This window comes from Lepisosteus oculatus, chromosome 2 (assembly GCF_040954835.1).
Source record: "Lepisosteus oculatus isolate fLepOcu1 chromosome 2, fLepOcu1.hap2, whole genome shotgun sequence".
Taxonomy (NCBI): domain Eukaryota; kingdom Metazoa; phylum Chordata; class Actinopteri; order Semionotiformes; family Lepisosteidae; genus Lepisosteus; species Lepisosteus oculatus.
In genome coordinates this window covers 65,844,558-65,869,390 of record NC_090697.1, presented here as the reverse complement: position 1 = coordinate 65,869,390, position 24,833 = coordinate 65,844,558, and the positions used below count along the sequence as shown (strand labels likewise).

Here is a 24,833-nt window from a genome sequence, read left to right as displayed (position 1 = left end):
GCCCATCTGTTCCACTAGTTGAGGTCTTACAGCTGGCTATCATGCCGTCAGCGTGTCTCTTGATGTACAGTGTGATCTGGCTGTGGGTGGGGAGGGGAGTTGGTGTCTGACTGTGGAGGAGGGGTCCAGGCCACTGACAGCCTTGTCCATCACGCTGCTGCCCAGACCTGACCTGTAAGTGGTGTAAGGGAACCTTCCCAAAGAGCCCCTCTACTCCTGCCATTGAGGAAGCACAATGTCCAAATACTGGCAGGAGCAGTATCAGAGTACTGATAATATAAGATGTGTCCGATGTCAGACCTTGACAGAGCTGTTGCAGTTCCACACGTGTTCTTGCACCTGTGTGAAGTGACTGGTTTGTGGTATGGATGGGACTGTCCTCTCTCTCTCTGTTGTAGTTTTTGGCACACTCTTTGGTAGCATTTGTGAAAAAAGATCAGATGTATAGAAATGGGCTGATACACACAAACTTATTTTCCTAAAGTAGCATCAGACACATCTGATACTATCAGTACACTCTGCTCCTGCCACTATTTGGACAGTGTAAATAAGAGCTGCAGGCTCACTTTTCTCTCTAAACAAGCCCTGGGCTTCCTTTACGTTTTCCTGTTGCTGTAATTGATTTTTTGATGGTTTTCGTATCCTGTTCTGTTTCCTGTTTGGTTCATTGCCTCTGATTCTGCTATGATTGCTGTTTGCAGTGATGCCTAAGAGTAGCAGGAATTCAGCAAAAAATCAAAACTTCAAAACCTGATTTCTGCAATTTCAATGACAGGAAATGATACAGGGGGAAATGTGTGAATGTTGCATCCAGCTGCCAGCTGAGGGCTGCACTAGAGAGCCCTGCGGGCGTTGTGTCACAACAATTAGACTCCCCCCGTCCGCTTCCTGCCCCTCACAGCTGTGAGAACGTCTCTCGCAAGCAGACATGCCAAAGCTTCACAGAAGCAATCCAGTCAATAAGTCATCCTGGGGTCATACATTGCACTTTGCCCTTTGACACCTAGCTCGTTTCTGAAGATCCCTTCAACCATCCACCCAGCATCAGAAGACTTCTTTTCCTGGTGAGCATTGTATCAGTCCAGATCCTGTCCCGGGAAAAACACAGGTTGTAGGAATTGGAACTGAGGACACATGGGTACTGTCCGACTGAAACTGGAGCACCTGGCTGTTTACCCATGCCGACAAAGAAAGAACATGCAGACTGCACACAGACAGGTGTTTAGGGCTGTGATTACACCCGGAACCCTGGAGCTGTGAGGCGGCAGAGCTGGACCACTACAGAACCTCTATGGAGATCGAAGTTCAGTTTACACAAGCTAAAGTCCCACCATTCTGCTTTGATTTTTTTTCTCACTCCAGAAAACTGTAAACAGGCAGTTTACCTCCAAGCACGTTACAGCTGTTACTGAACTAGAATGTATTTGGTTTAAAACTTGCGGTTTCATCCAGCTGCTGACTTGTCCCTCCCTGATCAAACCAGGACAAGCTGTTCAGGTGAAGCTTCCCGGTACACTTGTTGGACACATGAATGTCTCGCAGCAGCCAAAATGAGCCCTCTGCGCACAGACTCACTGGGGTTAAATCGCCCTCTGCGCACAGACTCACTGGGGTTAAATCGCCCTCTGCGCACAGACTCACTGGGGTTAAATCGCCCTCTGCGCACAGACTCACTGGGGTTAAATTGCCCTCTGCGCACAGACTCACTGGGGTTAAATTGCCCTCTGCGCACAGACTCACTGGGGTTAAATTGCCCTCTGCGCACAGACTCACTGGGGTTAAATTGCCCTCTGCGCACAGACTCACTGGGGTTAAATTGCCCTCTGCGCACAGACTCACTGGGGTTAAATTGCCCTCTGCGCACAGACTCACTGGGGTTAAATTGCCCTCTGCGCACAGACTCACTGGGGTTAAATTGCCCTTTGGAACAGACTCGGTGTGAAAGGGTGACATAGCGGCCTGGTAGAGCGAACCTCCTAACTAGAGTTGTAAGAGATCTGTTCATCTGAAGTCTGCCGAATGCGTTAATGTGAAGCTCCCAGAAGATAAAGGAAACAGCTGCTGAGCTGGCTACTATGGAGCTACATTTTTTCAGGACCCTTCAAAGGGGGCTATTGGGATAGCTGATGCGCTTGGAGGTGAGGTGTCCGCGTTAGGGAGGTGAGAGCGCAGTGAGTGATGGGGACCTGGGCGTGCAGGGCTCAGGGAGGAGGCCTGGGGCTTGTGTGTCATGGCTCAGGGACCAGCTGGCCTCTGTCTGTCTTCCGGACTGGTGTGGGACAGCTGTGTCCGAGTCTCCGAGCATCAGTGTACGCAGGAAACGGGAACCGGCCTCAGCCCACATCCTGCTACACTCTCGCTGACTGTCTGGGGCACATGTGCAAAGATGAAGACTTGTAATCACAAACAGAGCGTAGATGCAGTCAGACAGAGCTTCCAAGGCTTAGCTTGTCCCCCAGTAATGTCTCCCCTGTCCTGTGGACCGTGTCAGTTTCTTGTTCGAACTGGCCATGCCTGTTGCCCTCTTTTGTGACGGTGCTGCTGTGTGGTTTTTGTCCCCCTGTCCGACTGCAGGAAACGGAAGAGCAGATCGCCATCAAGCAATGCCGGCAGGAGCTGAGCGCCAGGAACCGGGAGCGCTGGTGCCTGGAGATCCAGATCATGAAGAGGTGAGAGATCACGCCCCCCCAGCGTGCAGGATTACCGTAGCTACGCTACAGTGCGGTGCAGCTCAGTGCAGAACACTACTAGGACAGTGTATATGATATGGTCAAGTATAGTGCAACACTTTACAGTATAGGTTAGTATCTGATGGTGAGTTTCAGTATAGTACAGTACGTAACAATATAAAGCAGTATCCTGTAGTGTGTTACAGTATAGTCCAGCTCTGTACAGTGTAGCATAGTATTATAGGTGCAGTATGTTCTAGTGCATTACCTATAATGCAGTATCTTATAGTTGATATGTAGTATAGTGCAGTATCTTATAGTATGTAACAGTGTAGTACTGCTCTATACAGTATGACAGAGTATGCTATAGTTGCAATGTAGTGCAGCATGCTGTACAGTAGTTACAGTGTAACTCAGGGTGTTACAGTTACAATGTGGCACAGTGTAGCGCAGTGTGCTATATTGACAGTGCAGCTCAGTGTGTTACAGTTACAGTGTAGCGTAGTGTGCTATATTGACAGTGCAGCTCAGTGTGTTACAGTTACAGTGTAGCGTAGTGTGCTATATTGACAGTGCAGCTCAGTGTGTTACAGTTACAGTATAGCGCAGTGTGCTATATTGACAGTGCAGCTCAGTGTGTTACAGTTACAGTGTAGCGCAGTGTGCTATATTGAAAGTGCACCTCAGTGTGTTACAGTTACAGTGTAGCGCAGTGTGCTATATTAAAGTGCACCTCAGTGTGTTACAGTTACAGTGTAGCGTAGTGTGCTATATTGACAGTGCAGCTCAGTGTGTTACAGTTACAGTGTAGCGCAGTGTGCTATATTGAAAGTGCACCTCAGTGTGTTACAGTTACAGTGTAGCGTAGTGTGCTATATTGACAGTGCAGCTCAGTGTGTTACAGTTACAGTGTAGCGTAGTGTGCTATATTGAAAGTGCAGCTCAGTGTGTTACAGTTACATTGTAGCGCAGTGTGCTATATTGACAGTGCAGCTCAGTGTGTTACAGTTACAGTGTAGCGCAGTGTGCTATATTGACAGTGCAGCTCAGTGTGTTACAGTTACAGTGTAGCGTAGTGTGCTATATTGACAGTGCAGCTCAGTGTGTTACAGTTACAGTGCAGCTCAGTCTGTTACAGTTACATTGTAGCGCAATGTGCTATATTGACAGTGCAGCTCAGTGTGTTACAGTTACAGTGTAGCGTAGTGTGCTATATTGAAAGTGCACCTCAGTGTGTTACAGTTACAGTGTAGCGCAGTGTGCTATATTGAAAGTGCACCTCAGTGTGTTACAGTTACAGTGTAGCGTGGCGGTGTGCCTTGAGTGTGAGAAGGGTGGCATGTGTTAGTGTTTGTGTCAGTGTGAGTGTGTTTGTGATCAGTGCGCACTGTGGTTTGGTTTTGTGGGATCAGACGTGGGCCGGGGAGGGTGCCTGTGGTTCAGACAGTTGTCCGTGTCACCAGGAAACCCTGTTAAATAGAAACATTAAAAATGCTTTTTTGAAAATTCACCCAGAACACCAACCTCAGCCCCACGACAGCGCAGGATGCCAGCTCGGGACAAACAGTTGAGCAGCGAGGTGGCAGCGGGCTCTCTGCCTCCTGGTTCTGATAGAACATGGCCCTATAAATACCGCCCCACCGGCTAAAAATAGCTGTGGTCTTTATACCCTTGCGTTTTATTTTGCCAGATTAAAATAACTATAATTATCTCCCAGATTGTTTCCAGTGAAGGTTTTTCTGAGCAGTAAACAGCGTGTGATCATTTTGCATGCGCTGATTCACACTTCGTGTAGCTTGTGTGTGAATTTCTGAAATCCCCGAGAAGACCGAACTCCAATCACATGTTTCACATCTGCCAAAGAGAAGTTGTGTCCTTTCTGCACACCTTCAGACCCGTCTGACACTCCAGCCAATTCTGACCCACTTAGAAAGTCACCTATTGGACGGATCAGAACCCTGGACTATTTCTTTTCCTCTCTTAATTAGCTTTATTATGATTTAATTTATATTATATTACCTTATGTATTTTCATTGTAGCCTTACAAGTACACAAGATAACTGTGATTGTTATTTGCAACGGAGCAAAACATAAACTTTATTGTCAATGTCAGCTGGAACAGAAACCTAAAAAATGAACACACAGTGCCAGCTGAAATAGTAGGACCTTTGGAAGATGCTGCCATCTCTGTCATGTTGTGTCCTGTGCCCATTCACTGCCAGGTTACTTTTAAAAGTAATCCACTACACTTACAAGTTGCTGTTAACTTGTGTAATTGATGAACAACAGCATTCTCTAATAATTTCTCTATGTAAGCCATCTTAAATACCTGGGGTTCTCAATGGCCTGTCTTTGAGTGAGGAGACGAGCAGATTGGTAGATACTTTAGCACACAAATTGTCCTGAAATCACAACTTAAGATTCAAGTTTTCTTTATTTGCCGTATACAAGAAGTGTATTGGAATGCTTACTCATTCAGCTGTGCCCAGTATCATCAGAGAAAGAAAGAAAAATGCACAAATGACAAACAGACATGGACAATAAACTCAATAGACAATAGACATTATAATACAGCCAAGACAGGACTGAGTGCAAACAGTGCAGTACCTTTAGTGCAGGTGCTAATATGTGCAGGTGTTAATTTGAGTTCATTCCAGACTGCTTGGGGGAAGAAACTGTTTTTGAATCTATTTGTCAGTATTGTCAGTGTTCTGATACTGCGATACCTCCTGCCAGCACCCAGGGGTGAAAACAGATCGTGGCCCGGGTGAACTGGGGGCCGAAGTTTAGCTCGAGGCCGGCTGTGGCAGTGGACAAGGTATAGCCAGTGGATGGAGGCTAGCTCGGTCCCAGTCATTTTCTGCGCGGACCTCGCAGCCCTGAGTATATGGCTTTTAAGAAGAACAGCTCAGGTCGTTGCCCTTTTTGCGAGGAGAAGCGTGGAATTGGAAGGATATATTTGAAGTCGGAAGGGAATGACGTGTCTGGATTATGATAGTGAGCTTGTTTTGCGCTGCCTGTCGTGGCGTTGGGCCCACCTCAAGGCCGTGCGGGAGCTTTGTGTGTTTTGTGGGTGCTTGCGTGAGCGTGGCGTTGTGAGACTGGTGGGGCTGGCGGGGGTGGTGCCAGGCAGAATGGGCTGCGACTGTACTCACAGGATGTTCCCAGCCAGATACAGTGCGCCGCTCTCAGAAGAAGAAACTTGCTGTCTTCTGCGTGCGTTATGTCGCTGGACTCGGTGAACAAGCCTTCAGAAAGCACAGATAAGCCATCTCACTTACTTGTTCTCCTACCCAAAGGTCAGCCCCTTCAGGCCGGGACAGCTTAGGGTCAGGATTCGAGCCCTTCCCAAGTTCCCAGGGGCCGGTCGGACCCGAGCTCTTCCTGGTTTCTTCTGGGTTATGTGAACTGCCCCACGGCCGCAGGTGGTACCCTCTTACAGAGCCACTGGGGTGGGGCACGGGGTCATGGGCTGATTTACCACAGCTCTGACCTCACAGGGAACTCACTGGCCCCTTGGGTATGAGTAAATAAGCTTTTCAAAACCACTTCACAGCTCTTATTATCGTTGTCTTTGTCGTTTCTGTTCTCAGTCTCCAGCGTTGTCAGTATTCCATTTCATTTCTGATGGATACATTTTATCATCTGGATCTGTTCTGTTTATTGTTGTTGAACTGGATTTTCATGAGAGAATCTGTAAAACGGTCAGTTTGTTTTGTTCCATTCATGACTATTAAAAGCACTTTCCATTATTGTGTTGATATGTGGGGAGAGAGGCAGAGCAGCGCGAGAGGGCCTGTGGTGTATCTGTCTGGCCCAGGGGTGTAACTCTGTAGACTGCCTGGACATCAACACTAAAACTACCCTCTGTTTACTGTTTCTCTCTGTCTAGAGCCACTCTGTCCAATCTGCCTCTCCCTCTCCCTCAAGTCGTTGACTCTAATTTGCCTTCCTCTGTTCCCTCTCCCTCTGTTTAGAGTCATTTTCTCTCCTCTGACTCCTCCTCTGCTCCTGTCTCTCTAGCCTGCCTCTCTCGCCTCCTTCTCTACTTCCTCTCCTTGACTGCAGTCACTCTCCCTCCCTCCTCTCTCCTCCTCTACTGCACTCATGCATTCATTCCTCTTCTTCCTTGTCTCTGCAAACTATTCGCTACTTTCCTCCCGTTTTCTATGTGCAACCTCTCTCTCTCTTCCGGTACCCCCTCTCTCCTCTCTTCCTGCCAGATCTCTGTCTCCTGCCCTCTCCCTCTCTCTCTCTGTACACTGTACCCCTCTCTCCTCCTCGCTTCCTGCCAGATCTCTGTCTCCTGCCCTCTCCCTCTCTCTCTGTACACTGTACCCCTCTCTCCTCCTCTCTTCTGGCCAGCTCTCTCTCTCCTGCCCTCACCCTGTATGTACACTGTACCCCTCTCTCCTCCTCTCTTCTGACCAGCTCTCTCTCTCCTGCCCTCTCTCTGTACACTGTACCCCTCTCTCCTCCTCTCTTCCTGCCAGATCTCTGTCTCCTGCCCTCACCCTGTACACTGTACCCCTCTCTCCTCCTCTCTTCTGACCAGCTCTCTCTCTCCTGCCCTCGCCCTGTATGTACACTGTACCCCTCTCTCCTCCTCTCTTCTGGCCAGCTCTCTCTCTCCTGCCCTCTCTCTGTACACTGTACCCCTCTCTCCTCCTCTCTTCCTGCCAGATCTCTGTCTCCTGCCCTCTCCCTCTCTCTCTGTACACTGTACCCCTCTCTCCTCCTCTCTTCTGGCCAGCTCTCTCTCTCCTGCCCTCACCCTGTATGTACACTGTACCCCTCTCTCCTCCTCTCTTCTGACCAGCTCTCTCTCTCCTGCCCTCTCTCTGTACACTGTACCCCTCTCTCCTCCTCTCTTCCTGCCAGATCTCTGTCTCCTGCCCTCACCCTGTACACTGTACCCCTCTCTCCTCCTCTCTTCTGACCAGCTCTCTCTCTCCTGCCCTCGCCCTGTATGTACACTGTACCCCTCTCTCCTCCTCTCTTCTGGCCAGCTCTCTCTCTCCTGCCCTCGCCCTGTACACTGTACCCCTCTCTCCTCTCTTCATGCCCTCTCTCTCTCTCTGTACCCTACCCTGGACTTCTGTCTTCTCCCTCTTCTCTCTTCCTGCCCTCTCTCTCTCTCTGTACCCTACCCTGGACTTCTGTCTTCTCCCTCTTCTCTCTTCCTGCCAGCTCTCCCTCTCTCTCTCCCCCCCGTACCTTGTGCCTCTCGGTGTTAATCTGTTCGGTCTCTTTTGCTCTCAGGCTGAACCATGAGAACGTGGTGGCGGCGAGGGAGGTGCCAGAGGGATTACAGAGACTGGCCACCAATGATCTGCCCCTGCTGGCCATGGAATACTGCCAAGGAGGCGACCTTCGCAAGGTCAGAGGTCAGAGGTCAGGGCTGGGGAGGGTGGAACAAGGTCAGGGATCCCCGAGACAACCTTAGTGAACCTCCAGGTCAGGGGGGAAGAGTAAAGAGCAAAGAGGGGACAGAGAGGAGGTCTTGTTCACAGTGGAGAGAGGAAACTTTTGCTGAAGATGATTAAATTCTTTGGCTGTGAAGCTCACCCTTCCTTCTCCATCTTCCCTGTGCAGTACCTGAACACCCTGGAGAACTGCTGCGGCATGCAAGAGGGCTCCGTCCTGATCCTGTTGTCCGACATCTGTGCGTGAGCGGGCAAAGCCGCCCTCCCTGCAGGCACAGACACTGGCACACAAAACGCGCCGGGTCTTTTGGAATTGGGAAAACTGGCAGTGAGCCTAAGCCCTGACCATGTAAACAGGAGCAGCCCGGCCTGTCCTGCAGTAGGATGCCTGTTGTAGAAATCCCAGTCAGTGTGCTCTCGCAGGGGAAGTGAGCGCAGGGATGTGGAAATGAGTATGCTTCTCTTCCTCTGGTGTAGGGTGTGGGACCCCGTACCAGGGCTCTCCCTGCTCCTACAGACACACCCTGGTGCTGACATCACCATGTGACGTTAACCAGAGTCGTGACTCTCCACCACCATCCTTGTGTGCCAAACCCCTTGATGTTTCCCACTCACTGCCACTCAGCTGCTGTTTCCTGTCCATTTCACTAGAACTGACCAGGAACCACTGCCGCAGTCCAGTCTGGTTAGAACATTTGGGGAAAAACCGTTCCTCCAGTTTTCCTACAAAATTTCCACAAGAATGTTAGGCATCTCCATGAGTGTCTGAGTTGGGCCCTGCACCAGATGCTGTTGTGTTGGTGTCTGCTCCTTTTTCTGCTCTGTGTTTTGCCGCCCATAATCACATACATGCTTCGCTCAGTGATGCACACCGATATGTACTCTGGCTCACACACCCTAATAGATACAGTTAAGTCTGAGTTATAACTGTGTAATGTTGTTTTAATTGCTTCCTTCCTTCCAGCCTCTGCACTGCGCTATCTCCACAAGAACCGGATCATCCATCGTGACCTCAAACCTGAGAATATCGTCCTGCAGCAGGGGGAGAAGAGAGTGAGGCCTTGGTGCATCCTCGACACACTGCATACACACACACGCCTCCCCAAGACACTGTGCATACATACACAAACACACACGCCTCCCCAAGACACTGTGCGCGCACACACACACACACACACTTCCCCAAGACACTGTGCATACACACACACACACCTCCCCAATACACTGTGCATACGCACACACACACGCCTCCCCAAGACACTGCGCATGCACACACACACGCAGGCATGTAGCTCCACACGCCACTGGCACACTCACACCCTACAGTTACACTCCTCACTCCTGACTGGCTAAATCTCATCTCGTCCACCAACACACTCTCTTTCTCTCATCATCTGTTAAAGCCCCGTAGAGCGTAGTGTGCTTGTATTTCCTCCCTCACGGTCCCTCTCTGCGTCTCTCAGCTGATCCACAAGATCATCGACCTGGGCTACGCCAAGGAGCTGGACCAGAGCAGCCTGTGTACGTCCTTCGTGGGCACGTTGCAGTACCTGGTGAGACCACACAGGAGGGGGGGCCTTGTACAGTTTTTCCTTCCCACCTGGGCTAGGGCCGGGGGAAGTGATTCATTTGCGACAGATAAGAAAAGGAAATTTGAGCCGTATTCTCTAGATTACCTCATGTGTTTTCTCTATATAACAGTGATTCAGCCTTCCCGATGAAAAACATATCATAGTTTTGCCCCATCTCTCATGCCTTCTGTCTTCCTCCCTCTCCGTGTCTCTCCACCCTGGATCCCAGGCCCCGGAGCTGCTGGAGCAGCAGAAGTACACAGTGACGGTGGATTACTGGAGCTTCGGCACGCTGGTGTTCGAGTGCATCACCGGGTTCCGCCCTTTCCTGCCCACCTGGCAGCCTGTGCCCTGGTAAAAACCCCTCACACACACACACACACCTCCACCTTCCTAGATATTCCTGGGTACACCCTCCACATCGGCCCCTGGAAAAGCAGAATCAGGAAAAATCCATCTGTAGACTAATGGTTACAGCCAGTGCCTTCATACTACGGAAATCTTGGATTTCCAAAGTTTTGCCTATCGGAACGTTGGAACGCGCGTTGCACGTTATGCGAACGGCAGAGGAGCTGGAGGTGGAAAAGTGTGCGAGACAGCCCCAGCGCTGGCAGGAGGTGCATTTCAGCGCCCGGAGCAGGTCTGCCCTGGGGCGAAATCTCATCTGAAGTGTCGGAATGCGTCTTCAGCAGCGTGACAGGAGCAGAAAAGTGCCGACTGCTCAGTGACAGAAGAGGACACTGCCGAAATATCGGGCTTTCGTGCCCCTGTCTGTGGGCAAACTGGAAGCACCCTTCTTCCAAGAATGGGGGGTTTTAATGAAAAGAGTGCTTTACAGTATAAACAGCAGCGGCGTCTCTCTTCACAATTTGAAAATCATGCGTAACAAATCCTTGAGCCACATTAACAATGCCCTGTAAATCTCACTGTGTTGTATGAGTGCCGCCTGGCCTGCAGACCTGCCTATATTGAAACACTGCAGTAGCTGAAGTCAAGAGACACTTCGTATGGATCTATGGGTTCTGCTCACCAGGTACAAGAACGACAAAGAAAAGAGGCTCCAAGAGGTTGTTACTGCATTTTCTGTTTATTTTCCTGATCTCATCAGAAGTAGCTGTTTCTGAGGCATGGAACACTCAGAGGAATGGAAAACTAAGACTTATACAACAGCCTGAGCCTCTTGGAGGATTTAGGAAATGGTGCGTCATTTCGGAGAATACGAAAGAGCGATCACAGAGATGTCCCAGGACAGCGCCAGGGCATTGTGTTAAACAAATAGAGAGTCAGTACAGCCCCGAGTGACGCCAAGTGCCCTCCGATGGCCATCAGCTGAGTCTGTCCATCGTCACTCTGGCCCTGCGCTGGAAAGCCATGGGAGAGAACGGTCAAGGGGGGCTTTAGGGTTGGTTGTGTGCCGAGTGCGTGGTGTGATAACGAGAAGGGGAGCTGGGTTCGTTTTTAATGGAGGCACTCCAGCACGGAGGAGGCAGGGTGCCAATCTCACAGTGACCACAGCCTCGCTCTCCATTCGGTCTGTTTCCCAGAAAAGCCTGGGTGGCTCCTGGCATTCCCCAGCCATGCAGGGTGCCCAGTGTGAGGGTGAGGCCCGGTTCTGATTACGATGTTTTCTTGCCTTTTTGGTCTCCGCTCTGGGGGAGGGAAGGAGTGGGAGATATCAGACAGGCGCAGATTTTTCCTTTGTCGTCAGCGTTGATCCTAGAGCGCGGGGAGTCACTTCTCTTTTTTCCCTTGTCTCTCTCTCTGTCTGCTGTCTTCGGGCACACCCTGGCACTCCCATGCCCCGCTTTCCTGGTGCCTCTCTGCCCGTGCTCCCCTCTTTCCTTTCCTCCCTCTCCCACTCGACCCCACTGCCCCTTGGTCTTCCTGTTCCTCTTCCTCGTTCTCTACGCCCACCATTGTCCCTCGTCCCCTTCCCTGTCTTTCTCCTCCTTTCCTCATCCCCCCTTCTCTCTCCATTGGTCCCCTTCTGTCTTGCTCCTCTCTCTCCCAGGCACACCAAGCTGAAGCAGAAGCACGAGGATGACATCGTGGTGTACGAAGACCTGTCTGGAGAGGTGAAGTTCTCCAAGCACCTGCCCCAGCCAAACAATCTCAACCGGTGAGCCTCGCACTGGGCACCAGGGGGCAGCAGAGCACCCTGCTGTGGCTGTTCCTGGCTCCTAGTCTAGGTGTACAGACTACATGGGAGTTGTAGTCTCGTCTTGTAGTTGTGGAGACTACTGTGCTTTGCCTGCTCTGTTGATATATACATTGTAGCATGTGATCGTGCGTTTTGTTTCGTGAGCAGCTTGCAATGAAAGAAAGCGCTGTTATATTGTAGTTTGATGGAGTTGAGGTTTTTTTTGGCTGCTGAGTGACGCGTTTCCTGTGTCCAGGCTGCTGTCGGAGAAGCTGGAGCGCTGGCTGCAGCTGATGTTGAAGTGGAACCCCCGCGAGAGAGGCAGCGACCCCCAGTACGGACCCCACGGCTGCTTCAGGGCACTGGACGACATCCTGGACCTCAAGGTCAGAGAAGAACTGAGGGCCAGGGGCACAGACAGACAAGGGCACTGCGCCATTCAGTGACAGAAGCACTGAGACACTGAGGGTCAGAGGCACTGAGACACTGAGGGCCAGAGGCACTCAGTGACAGAGGCAGTGAGACAGCGAGAGTCAGAGGCACTGAGACACTGAGGGTTAGAGGCACTCAGTGACAGAGGCAGTGAGACAGCGAGGGCCAGAGGCACTCAGTGACAGAGGCAGTGAGACAGCGAGGGCCAGAGGCACTCAGTGACAGAGGCAGTGAGACAGCGAGGGTCAGAGGCACTGAGACACTGAGGGTTAGAGGCCCTCAGTGACAGAGGCAGTGAGACAGCGAGGGTCAGAGGCCCTCAGTGGCAGAGGCAGTGAGACAGCGAGGGTCAGAGGCACTCAGTGACAGAGGCAGTGAGACAGCGAGGGTCAGAGGCACTGAGACACTGAGGGTTAGAGGCACGCAGTTACAGAGGCAGTGAGACAGCGAGGGTCAGAGGCACACAGTTACAGAGGCAGTGAGACAGCGAGGGTCAGAGGCACTGAGACACTGAGGGTTAGAGGCACGCAGTTACAGAGGCAGTGAGACAGCGAGGGTCAGAGGCACACAGTTACAGAGGCAGTGAGACAGCGAGGGTCAGAGGCACTGAGACACTGAGGGTTAGAGGCACTCAGTGACCGAGGCAGTGAGACAGCGAGGGTCAGAGGCACTGAGACACTGAGGGCCAGAGGCACGCAGTTACAGAGGCAGTGAGACAGCGAGGGTCAGAGGTACACAGTTACAGAGGCAGTGAGACAGCGAGGGTCAGAGGCACTCATTGACAGAGGCAGTGAGACAGCAAGGGTCAGAGACACTGAGACAGCGAGGGTCAGAGGCACTGAGACACTGAGGGCCAGAGGCACACAGTTACTGAGGCAGTGAGACAGCGAGGGTCAGAGACACACAGTTACAGAGGCAGTGAGACAGCGAGGGCCAGAGGCACTCAGTGACAGAGGCAGTGAGACAGCGAGGGCCAGAGGCACTCTGACAGAGGCAGTGAGACAGCGAGGGTCAGAGGCACTGAGACACTGAGGGCCAGAGGCACTCAGTTACAGAGGCAGTGATAAGGCCTAAGGCATTATCTTCCCTATCTCTCCCCTTCCTTCTCCCTGTCTCTGCTTCTCTCTGAAGGTACGGAAAGTTTACTTTAGTCTTGACAAAACTGTTATGAAGGAGATGAGTGCGGTGGGTAATAAATACACAATCTTCTTCTCTCTGTCCATCCTTCTCTCTCTCCAGCTGGTCCATGTGCTGAACATGGTGACTGCCGAGATCTTGACCTATCCGGTGCAGAGCGACGAGGGCGTGGCCTCCCTGCAGGAGCGAATCGCCATTGACACCAAGATTGAGGTGGCCAACCAGGAGCTGCTGCTGGAGGCGGGGATGACGCTGGACTCCCAGAAAGAGGCTACGCAGTGTGCTGTGGATTACAGAGTGAGGGCAAAACAGGGCAGGGGAGAGAGACAGGGGGCGGGGCCGTGTGCAAGAGGGCAAGGTAGTGAGAGATCTGTAGAAACATACTCCGTGTGCAGAGAAAAACTCCTAACAACGGGTGCAGGGCCGAATTAGGCCAGTACCCACTATTGATAAACATACAGAAAAGAATATTAAAGTATTGGCTACACCTAAAAAACAGTGACCAAAATTCCTACCACCACAAAGCCCTGCTGAGCCAAGAGCTGAGCCCAAACCAGAGCCCCCTGAGCCAGCTGGTCCTGAGGCTCACCGACCTGAGCCACACCAACACTAACCAGCCTCAGGACAGCACTGCTAGAGCACCACAACCCAGACTCAACCACATCACAGCACAGATCAAACAGCAATATCTCACACACTGGGACACACATACACAAACATAACATAAACTGGAATACTACAGAACCTTAAACAGACAATACACACTAGCTGAATATTTGACCAAAATAAAAAATAACAAACAGAAACAGACCCTGACGAAGTACAGGCTCAGTGACCACAGCCTGGCCATAGAAACTGGGCGACACAGGCAGACCTGGCTGCCCAGAGAGGACAGGCTGTGCTCCCACTGCCAGCGGGGAGAAATAGAGACAGAGGTGCACTTCCTACTGCACTGTGACAGATACTCTGGGATTAGAGAAACATTCTTCCCGAAATTCAGAAATCTAATCCCAGAGTTCCCACACCTGCCAGAATCACACAACGGGTCCCAATCCTACTGGGAGAGGGAGGAGGGAACTCAGTTGATCTGGCAGCCCAGTATGTGATCTCCTGTCACAGCCTGAGGAACAGTGAGTCCGTCTCCCAATAATGCTCCAGCCGCCTACAGTATATGTCAATATTTTATAATATGTCTTTGTTGTAAATGTCTGTAACATGTCTGTAGATTTTATTTTACTTCTATTTTTTGTCTTGTTCTATGTTAATTTTATTATTTTTATTTGCTTTGGCAACACTGATTGTACCCATCAGTCATGCTAATAAAGCACCTTGAATTGAATTGAATTGAAAGAATGAGGATAGGTCAGCAAGATATAGTGGGTGGGGCAATGAGGTACAGAGGGTGGGGCAGTGTGAAAAAGGGCGTGGCAGCAAGACACAGAGAGAGAAAGGTAGGGAGCGGAGCTGAGTGTCGACATGCCTTCATTGTTAGTAAGACAAGATTTCCCCTGATGTGAAAGAAATGATTGTTTTGATTAAGCATTATATTTCTGTGGAGATGAATATGGGTGCTTACAAACCATATGCTGGAAACTCTGGACACGTGTTAGTATCCTTACCAACAAGAAGACCATTGGAACAGTTATTCGGTGTTAATGAACTATTTGGGACAATTAGGTTGAACTGACAAAGCTTAAACAAACCTCTTATTTCTCTGTGGGGACATTCAGAAAACAGCAGTCAGACTAGTACAAGTGCATGTCTTAAATTTAAAGTGGACATAATGTTGTCTGCCCTGCGTGTCTGTGGTTTAAGGGCAATTGTAAAACCCTTAGAGGGGTACAGAGCATGACAGATGGGGAAGGGAGGGAGAAGGGTTTCTACTGGCGTATTTCTAGCACAGACAGATTACAGGTGTAAGAACATTTTACAAGTAAGATATTTTCTGTTGATTCAAAATCTGCAAAATGAATGTGCCAAGAAATACGTTATTCATAATACGGAGGCCATGTAATTAAAGGAAAGCTCAAATGCAGGGAGACAGAGAGACTTGACTGAACTAATGGCCGCTGCACTAGATCACCGCAGCAGTGTTGGCGATGCAAGCCAGTGATGGCCGGTCATCATAGTCTAACCCCTGTGTGTCCCGGCCAGCTGATTGACGGGCGGCGCACAGACACGCCGCTGGTCTTCCTGTTCGACCGGAGCCGCGGCAGCTACGAGCCCCAGTTCACTCCCCGGCCGCTGCCGGACAACATCGCCTTCGTCCGTGAGTACCACCGCTGAGCGCGCCGAGAGCCCGCGAGAGCCCGCGAGAGCCCGCGAGAGCCCGCGAGAGCCCGCGAGAGCCCGCGAGAGCCCGCGAGAGCACGCGAGAGCCCGCGAGAGCCCGCGAGAGCCCGCGAGAGCCCGCGAGAGCTGCCCTGCAGGGTTGCTCTGGTGACAGGGGAGCCGATGTGAGCTAGCCCAAGCTTCTTCACTCCTGAATAGCTTGACTGAGCTTCCTTAAGAGTCACCTGATGATAGAGGAGTTACAGATTAGCTCTCTAGCCTTTCTTCCTGTATGCTTTCTCTGACTGTCTGTGTGCCTTTCTTTCCCTCCCTCTTCCTCCCTCCCTCTCTCTGTGCGTCAGGGTGTCTCTGCATGCCCTGCCTGTGCTGGTCTCCTCTCTTTCTTTCTGCCCTACCCTGTTTGTCTACCTAGTGTACGTCTGAACCCTTTCTGCATGTTTAGGTGGTCTGTGTGTCTGTGCCTCCTGTCTGACCTGTGTGTCTGTGTGTCTGCCCTGCGCGTCGGCCACGTGTGTCTGTCAGTCCCGTCTCTCTGCCTGACTCCCCTGTGTCTGTCCTCAGAGAAGGACCCGAAGCGGGTGCTAGCATACAGCCCCCTGCGGCGCACCTGGGGCCAGGCCTGGCACTGCATCCGCATGCTGAAGGAGGACTGGCAGCGACTGCAGCAGGGGCAGAAGGCTGCTCTGTAAGGCCCTGTACACATTCCTATCTCCCTTTCTGTGTCAGCTTTAGATAGAAAGGCTTTAATGGCATGTCTCTAGAGAATTACAGGTGTGCATGTACCATGAATTAAACACATGCACCATATATTACACATGTACTGTAAATACATGCTGGACATTTTGAACACGGATACTGCATATTTAACACTTCTACTACCCATGACAGTGGTGTACTGTATATGAATCATGTTCACCATATGAAATATACACCACATATTCAACTTGTGCAGTGTGTATTAAACATGTGTCCTGCATGTTAAACACCTGCATTACCCAGGCATGCTGTATGTGAAAGGGGAACCGCAGTCCCAATTTCTCAGACGTTTTTAATTCTCTGTAACAAAAACAATTTATTGACATTGTAGAACATTTTTACAAATTCCGAATTAAGCATGAAACTGTGAAGTTTGTGGAAGTACTGTAAGTCGCCAGGCTGTTGCAAACCCCTGGCCTCACCATGAGCAAGAGTGAGAGTTCCCTGGAGCTGTGAAGCAAAGTGGCCCTTCCTGCTCACTAGTCACTGTACTCACTAATGCGACACATGAGCAAATTGGTACAGGTCGTGCAACCCACATTTCACTGCAGAAATGTTCCAAAGTAATCTGCATACACAGTTAACAGTAAAGTAGAATTTGTCGGCAAAGCTGTCTCGAAGTTGGGTGCTATTATTTCTGTTGGATTAAAAAGAGATGGATTCACAAGCCGGCTTGTTTACAATGTCATAGGGCCGCTTCACATCACCGGAAGCCTTGTTGCCTTGTTCTGAATTGCAGAACATCTGGTTTCTCGCCTGGTTTGTAATGTAAATTGGAGGTTTTACAAGTTACTGTGATCCTTTTGCTTTTATTGTGGTGAGACGTGCACTCGTCAATCTCATCAGTCTTTCATCCCTCATCAGTTCTTTGATGTGACTGAGTGATTCATTAGGTCCTTGAGTGATTCTTTCTAACCCCGACGTGTGAAAATAGTGTTGCAGTTCCCCTTTAAGCACGTGCCTAAATCATGCGCTCCCTTTGCTTCCTCTCTCTTTCCCCTCGCCTGCCCTGACCTCTGACCCCCTCCCCCCAGCATGAGCCTGCTGCGCCACAACGGCACGCTGTCCAAGCAGAAGAACGAGATGATCTCGATGCACCAGCGGCTGCGCGCCAAGCTGGAGTTCTTCAAGACCAGCCTGCACATCGACATCGACAAGTACCAGGAGCAGCGGGGCAGCGGGATCGGTGCGGAGAGTCCGGTGGGGGAGCGAGGGAGGGAGTGGGAGAGGAGGGCAGGGGAGCAGGGACAGCGCAGAGGACAGGGAGGTTTTTGATCATGTACCCTCCACATCTGGGCTCAGCTCCTGTGCTGCATGGGGAGAATGAGCGTCCCCGGTCCGCCCACCTGAGTCTTTTAAGGCCTTGTGGGAGAGTTAGGCTGCAGCTGCGGCACTTCCCTGCAGGCGCCCGGCAGACCACAAGAGCCTCTGTTCACTGGAAGGTCTAGAAAGCCCTGTCCTCCTGGTGGCCGTCCTGCACCCGCAGCCCTCACAGTGGTGCCCTGCCCTGCCCTTTTGGGATCTGGGTCTGTGGTCTGGAGAAACGTGACTGATTTCAATCTCTCAATCCCCTGCAGCCTCGGAGAAGATGATGCTGGCCTGGAAGGTGATGGAGCAGACAGCGCTGAGCTGCGGGCAGGTCAGCATGTTTTAACTGCTTACCTGCATGTTTTACATGCTTAACCGGGCGACGTGGACGTCCGGCGAGCGTGCATCTTGCACAGCAGTATCCAAACAGGGGGGGGGTCGCCAGGCAGGGCACCGCGAGAATAGAGTTGACACACCAGTGCTGCTCTTTCACCTGCTCCATCCTCGACTTTCACAGCTGTTGGGCTTGAAGGCTTTAGAATGAGCCAGGTTACCAGGACAGGCACCAGATGCACTCTTTCATGCCCTGCCTGGTGATAATTTTACTTAGTCCCTTTTGTGCTCAAACAATCAAAGCTACACAAAAGAACATGGACTAAAAAGATGAGAAAGTTGATCAAAATAAATTGAAATCTTAAGATTGCAATTTGGAGCTGATGTGTTTTAAGATGAGAACTAAAAGCATCCTAAGTATCCTAAGATTGCCCACACCAAGGTTAGTGGTATTGACTGCAGAGACCTACAGTATATACCACACTGAGTCTCTCTCTCTGTGCCTCACAGGCAGAGGAAGTCCAGCAACTTGACGAGCAGATGATGTCACTGCAGACCGACATTGTGGACCTACAGAGACAGCCTTGGAGATATGTGGAGGCTCTAGACACTCTGTGAGTAAGAGGCAGTTGTGGGGGAAACATAGGGAGGAGAGTGGCTCTCGCAAAGACGTCACTGAGAGAAAGTGAGGCAGATGGGAAGAGCAGAGAAACACAGTGAGGGGTATCAGAGAAGGGTGCACAGAAGGAGCTCTATACAACTTTTTATAATCAGAATTTAAAGTTGACACTTATTAGCTTTGTAATAACCCCCGTCTTTGAATGAACAGCTCTGTGAGTCACATCTGGGCAGGCACCTAGAAACCCTGCAAGTGCTAACAGGGGAGAATGAGGTGTTGGTAGAGTTCTCCCACCCACTCCCCTGAGCCTTGAGCCAGTCCTCTTTCAACACATTGCAGGCAGCACCGTTTCTGTTGTATGTTTCTGTTAATGTGATTTTGTTGTAAATGTTGTGTTACTTGTATCTGCTTTGGCAGCACTGTATTTCATAAATCCTGCTAGTACAGCTCCTTGGATTTGAATGTGAATAATTCAAGGTGGAAGACATGCAGGGGGCCATCAGTAGCCACACCACATCACAGGGTTTTTTAGATTGTTTCATTTCCTCCTGCTCGTCTCCCCTCTCATCCTCTCTCTCCCCACCTCTTCTGGATTTCTGCACGCCGCCTCGTGTCACATGAAGGGAAGGGAAGGCCATGGAACTGTACCGCAAGCTCAGGGAGAAGCCCAGAGGTGAGACACAAGAATTCAAGAATTGTCTGTGTCTGAGAGAGTGACCCTGTCTCATTCTCTCTCCCCTGTCTCTGTGGGTTTGAGAGTGACCCTGTCCCATTCTCTCTCCCCTGTCTCTGTGTCTGTGAGAGTGACCCTGGCCCATTCTCTCTCCCCTGTCTCTGTCTGTGAGAGTGACCCTGGCCCATTCTCTCTCCCCTGTCTCTGTCTGTGAGAGTGACCCTGGCCCATTCTCTCTCCCCTGTCTCTGTGTCTGTGAGAGTGACCCTGGCCCATTCTCTCTCCCCTGTCTCTGTCTGTGAGAGTGACCCTGTCTCATTCTCTCTCCCCCGTCTCTGTGTCTGTGAGAGTAACCTGTCCCATTCTCTCTCCCCTGTCTCTGTGTCTGTGAGAGTAACCTGTCCCATTCTCTCTACCCTGTCTCTGTGTCTGTGAGAGTGACCCTGTCCCATTCTCTCTCCCCTGTCTCTGTGTCTGTGAGAGTGACCCTGTCCCATTCTCTCTCCCCTGTCTCTGTGTCTGAGAGAGTGACCCTGTCCCATTCTCTCTCCCCTGTCTCTGTGTCTGTGAGAGTGACCCTGTCCCATTCTCTCTCCCCTGTCACTGTGTCTGTGAGAGTGACCCTGTCCCATTCTCTCTCCCCTGTCTCTGTGTCTGAGAGAGTGACCCTGTCCCATTCAATTCAATTCAATTCAATTCAAGGTGCTTTATTAGCATGACTGATGGGTACAATCAGTGTTGCCAAAGCAAATAAAAATAAAAAAATTAACATAGAACAAAACAAAAAATAGAAGTAAAATAAAATCTACAGACATGTTACAGACATTTACAACAAAGACATATTATATAATATTGACATATACTGTAGGCGGCTGGAGCATTATTGGGAGACGGACTCACTGTTCCTCAGGCTGTGACAGGAGATCACATACTGGGCTGCCAGATCAACTGAGTTCCCTCCTCCCTCTCCCAGTAGGACTGTCCCATTCTCTCTCCCCTGTCTCTGTGTCTGAGAGAGTGACCCTGTCCCATTCTCTCTCCCCTGTCTCTGTGTCTGAGAGAGTGACCCTGTCCCATTCTCTCTCTCCTGTCTGTGTTTGAGAGAGTGACCCTGTCCCATTATCTCTCCCCTGTCTCTGTGTCTGTGAGAGTGACCCTGTCCCATTCTCTCTCCCCTGTCTCTGTGTCTGTGAGAGTGACCCTGTCTCATTCTCTCTCTCCTCTCTGTGTTTGAGAGAGTGACCCTGTCCCATTCTCTCTCCCCTGTCTCTGTCTGTGAGAGTGACCCTGTCCCATTCTCTCTCTCCTGTCTCTGTGTCTGAGAGAGTGACCCTGTCTCATTCTCTCTCTCCTCTCTGTGTCTGAGAGAGTGACCTTGTCTCATTCTCTCTCCCCTGTCTCTCTCTGTGAGAGTGACCCAGTCCCATTCTCTCTCCCCTGTCTCTGTGTCTGAGAGAGTGACCCTGTCCCATTCTCTCTCCCCTGTCTCTGTGTCTGAGAGAGTGACCCTGTCCCATTCTCTCTCCCCTGTCTCTGTCTGTGAGAGTGACCCTGGCCCATTCTCTCTCCCCTGTCTCTGTCTGTGAGAGTGACCCTGGCCCATTCTCTCTCCCCTGTCTCTGTGTCTGAGAGAGTGACCCTGTCTCATTCTCTCTCCCCTGTCTCTGTCTGTGAGAGTGACCCTGTCCCATTCTCTCTCCCCTGTCTCTTTCTGTGAGAGTGACCCTGTCCCATTCTCTCTCCCCTGTCTCTGTCTGTGAGAGTGACCCTGTCTCATTCTCTCTCCCCTGTCTCTGTCTGTGAGAGTGACCCTGTCCCATTCTCTCTCCCCTGTCTCTGTGTCTGTGAGAGTGACCCTGTCACTTTCTCTCTCCCCTGTCTCTGTCTGTGAGAGTGACCCTGTCCCATTCTCTCTCCCCTGTCTCTGTCTGTGAGAGTGACCCTGTCTCATTCAATTCAATTAAATTCAATTCAATTCAAGGTGCTTTATTAGCATGACCGATGGGTACAATCAGTGTTGCCAAAGCAAATAAAAATAATAAAATTAACATAGAACAAAACAAAAAGTAGAAGTAAAATAAAATCTACAGACATGTTACAGACATTTACAACAAAGACATATTATATAATATTGACATATACTGTAGGCGGCTGGAGCATTATTGGGAGACAGACTCACTGTTCCTCAGGCTGTGACAGGAGATCTCTTACTGGGCTGTAAGACAGTAGTGTGTCAGATCAACTGAGTTCCCTCCTCCCTCTCCCAGTAGGATTGGGACCTGTTGTGGTTTTGGCAGGTGTGGGAACTCTGGGATTAGATTTCTGAATTTCGGGAAGAATGTTTCTCTAATCCCAGAGTATCTGTCACAGTGCAGTAGGAAGTGCACCTCTGTCTTTATTTCTCCCCGCTGGCAGTGGGAGCACAGCCTGTCCTCTCTGGGCAGCCAGGTCTGCCTGTGTCGCCCAGTTTCTATGGCCAGGTTGTGGTCACTGAGCCTGTACTTCGTCAGGGTCTGTTTCTGTTTGTTATTTTTTTATTTTGGTCAAATATTCAGCTAGTGTGTATTGTCTGTTTAAGGTTCTGTAGCATTCCAGTTTATGTTGTGTTTGTGTGTGTGTGTCCCAGTGTGTGAGATATTGCTGTTTGATCTGTGCTGTGATGTGGTTGAGTCTGGGTTGTGGTGCTCTAGCAGTGCTGTCTGTCTCATTCTCTCTCCCCTGTCTCTGTCTGTGAGAGTGACCCTGTCTCATTCTCTCTCCCCTGTCTCTGTGCCTGAGAGAGTGACCCTGTCCCATTCTCTCTCCCCTGTCTCTGTGTCTGAGAGAGTGACCCTGTCTCATTCTCTCTCCCCTGTCTCTGTCTGTGAGAGTGACCCTGTCTCATTCTCTCTCCCCTGTCTCTGTGTCTGAGAGAGTGAGCCTGTCCTATTCTCTCTCCCCTGTCTCTGTGTCTGAGAGAGTGACCCTGTCTCATTCTCTCTCCCCTGTCTCTGTCTGTGAGAGTGACCCTGTCCCATTCTCTCTCCCCTGTCTCTGTCTGAGAGAGTGACCCTGTCTCATTCTCTCTCCCCTGTCTCTGTGTCTGTGAGAGTGACCCTGTCCCATTCTCTCTCTCCTGTCTCTGTGTCTGAGAGAGTGACCCTGTCTCATTCTCTCTCCCCTGTCTCTGTCTGTGAGAGTGACCCTGTCTCATTCTCTCTCCCCTGTCTCTGTGTCTGAGAGAGTGAGCCGGTCCTATTCTCTCTCCCCTGTCTCTGTGTCTGTGAGAGTGACCCTGTCCCATTCTCTCTCTCCTGTCTCTGTGTCTGAGAGAGTGACCCTGTCTCATTCTCTCTCCCCTGTCTCTGTCTGAGAGAGTGACCCTGTCTCATTCTCTCTCCCCTGTCTCTGTCTGAGAGAGTGACCCTGTCTCATTCTCTCTCCCCTGTCTCTGTCTGTGAGAGTGACCCTGTCCCATTCTCTCTCCCCTGTCTCTGTGTCTGAGAGAGTGACCCTGTCTCATTCTCTCTCCCCTGTCTCTCTGTCTGTGAGAGTAACCCTGTCCCATTCTCTCTCTCCTGTCTCTGTGTCTGAGAGAGTGACCCTGTCTCATTCTCTCTCTCCTCTCTGTGTTTGAGAAAGTGACCCTGTCTCATTCTCTCTCCCCTGTCTCTGTCTGTGAGAGTGACCCTGTCCCATTCTCTCTCCCCTGTCTCTGTGTCTGTGAGAGTGACCCTGTCCCATTCTCTCTCCCCTGTCTCTGTCTGAGAGAGTGACCCTGTCCCATTCTCTCTCCCCTGTCTCTGTGTCTGTGAGAGTGACCCTGTCCCATTCTCTCTCCCCTGTCTCTGTCTGAGAGAGTGACCCTGTCCCATTCTCTCTCCCCTGTCTCTGTGTCTGTGAGAGTGACCCTGTCCCATTCTCTCTCCCCTGTCTCTGTCTGTGAGAGTGACCCTGGCCCATTCTCTCTCCCCTGTCTCTGTGTCTGAGAGAGTGACCCTGTCTCATTCTCTCTCCCCTGTCTCTGTGTCTGTGAGAGTGACCCTGTCCCATTCTCTCTCCCCTGTCTCTGTCTGTGAGAGTGACCCTGGCCCATTCTCTCTCCCCTGTCTCTGTCTGTGAGAGTGACCCTGTCCCATTCTCTCTCCCCTGTCTCTGTGTCTGTGAGAGTGACCCTGTCCCATTCTCTCTCCCCTGTCTCTGTGTCTGTTAGAGTGACCCTGTCCCATTCTCTCTCCCCTGTCTCTGTGTCTGTGAGAGTGACCCTGTCCCATTCTCTCTCCCCTGTCTCTGTGTCTGTGAGAGTGACCCTGTCCCATTCTCTCTCCCCTGTCTCTGTGTCTGTTAGAGTGACCCTGTCCCATTCTCTCTCCCCTGTCTCTGTGTCTGAGAGAGTGACCCTGTCCCATTCTCTCTCCCCTGTCTCTGTGTCTGTGAGAGTGACCCTGTCCCATTCTCTCTCCCCTGTCTCTGTGTCTGTGAGAGTGACCCTGTCCCATTCTCTCTCCCCTGTCTCTGTGCGTTTGAGAGTGACCCTGTCCCATTCTCTCTCCCCTGTCTCTGTGTCTGTGAGAGTGACCCTGTCCCATTCTCTCTCCCCTGTCTCTGTGTCTGAGAGAGTGACCCTGTCCCATTCTCTCTCCCCTGTCTCTGTGTCTGAGAGAGTGACCCTGTCCCATTCTCTCTCCCCTGTCTCTCTGTCTGTGAGAGTGACCCTGTCCCATTCTCTCTCCCCTGTCTCTGTGAGAGTGACCCTGTCCCATTCTCTCTCCCCTGTCTCTGTGAGAGTGACCCTGTCCCATTCAATTCAATTTTCAATTCAATTCAAGGTGCTTTATTAGCATGACCGATGGGTACAATCAGTGTTGCCAAAGCAAATAAAAATAATAAAATTAACATAGAACAAAACAAAAAATAGAAGTAAAATAAAATCTACAGACATGTTACAGACATTTACAACAAAGACATATTATATAATATTGACATACTGTAGGCAGCTGGAGCATTATTGGGAGACGGACTCACTGTTCCTCAGGCTGTGACAGGAGATCACATACTGGGCTGCCAGATCAACTGAGTTCCCTCCTCCCTCTCCCAGTAGGATTGGGACCTGTTGTGGTTTTGGCAGGTGTGGGAACTCTGGGATTAGATTTCTGAATTTCGGGAAGAATGTTTCTCTAATCCCAGAGTATCTGTCACAGTGCAGTAGGAAGTGCACCTCTGTCTCTATTTCTCCCTGCTGGCAGTGGGAGCACAGCCTGTCCTCTCTGGGCAGCCAGGTCTGCCTGTGTCGCCCAGTTTCTATGGCCAGGTTGTGGTCACTGAGCCTGTACTTCGTCAGGGTCTGTTTCTGTTTGTTATTTTTTATTTTGGTCAAATATTCAGCTAGTGTGTATTGTCTGTTTAAGGTTCTGTAGCATTCCAGTTTATGTTGTGTTTGTGTGTGTATGTCCCAGTGTGTGAGATATTGCTGTTTGATCTGTGCTGTGATGTGGTTG

General features: G+C 50.7%; 1 protein-coding gene across 2 annotated transcripts in view; it reads left to right on the top strand.

Annotated features, from left to right (window-relative positions):
• Positions 1-24,833, top strand: part of ikbkb (inhibitor of nuclear factor kappa B kinase subunit beta) — a 46,466-nt gene that overhangs the window by 6,859 nt on the left and 14,774 nt on the right. For both annotated transcript variants that reach the window (XM_069180924.1, XM_069180920.1), the window contains exons 3-17: positions 2,575-2,669; positions 7,932-8,049; positions 8,265-8,334; positions 9,060-9,148; positions 9,559-9,648; positions 9,896-10,020; positions 11,678-11,785; positions 12,063-12,192; positions 13,478-13,672; positions 15,530-15,644; positions 16,229-16,352; positions 17,458-17,609; positions 18,001-18,062; positions 18,575-18,678; positions 19,307-19,356. In XM_069180924.1, the coding sequence (XP_069037025.1) occupies positions 2,575-2,669; positions 7,932-8,049; positions 8,265-8,334; positions 9,060-9,148; positions 9,559-9,648; positions 9,896-10,020; positions 11,678-11,785; positions 12,063-12,192; positions 13,478-13,672; positions 15,530-15,644; positions 16,229-16,352; positions 17,458-17,609; positions 18,001-18,062; positions 18,575-18,678; positions 19,307-19,356 (1,627 nt within the window). The remainder of the gene's footprint in view (positions 1-2,574; positions 2,670-7,931; positions 8,050-8,264; positions 8,335-9,059; positions 9,149-9,558; positions 9,649-9,895; positions 10,021-11,677; positions 11,786-12,062; positions 12,193-13,477; positions 13,673-15,529; positions 15,645-16,228; positions 16,353-17,457; positions 17,610-18,000; positions 18,063-18,574; positions 18,679-19,306; positions 19,357-24,833) is intronic.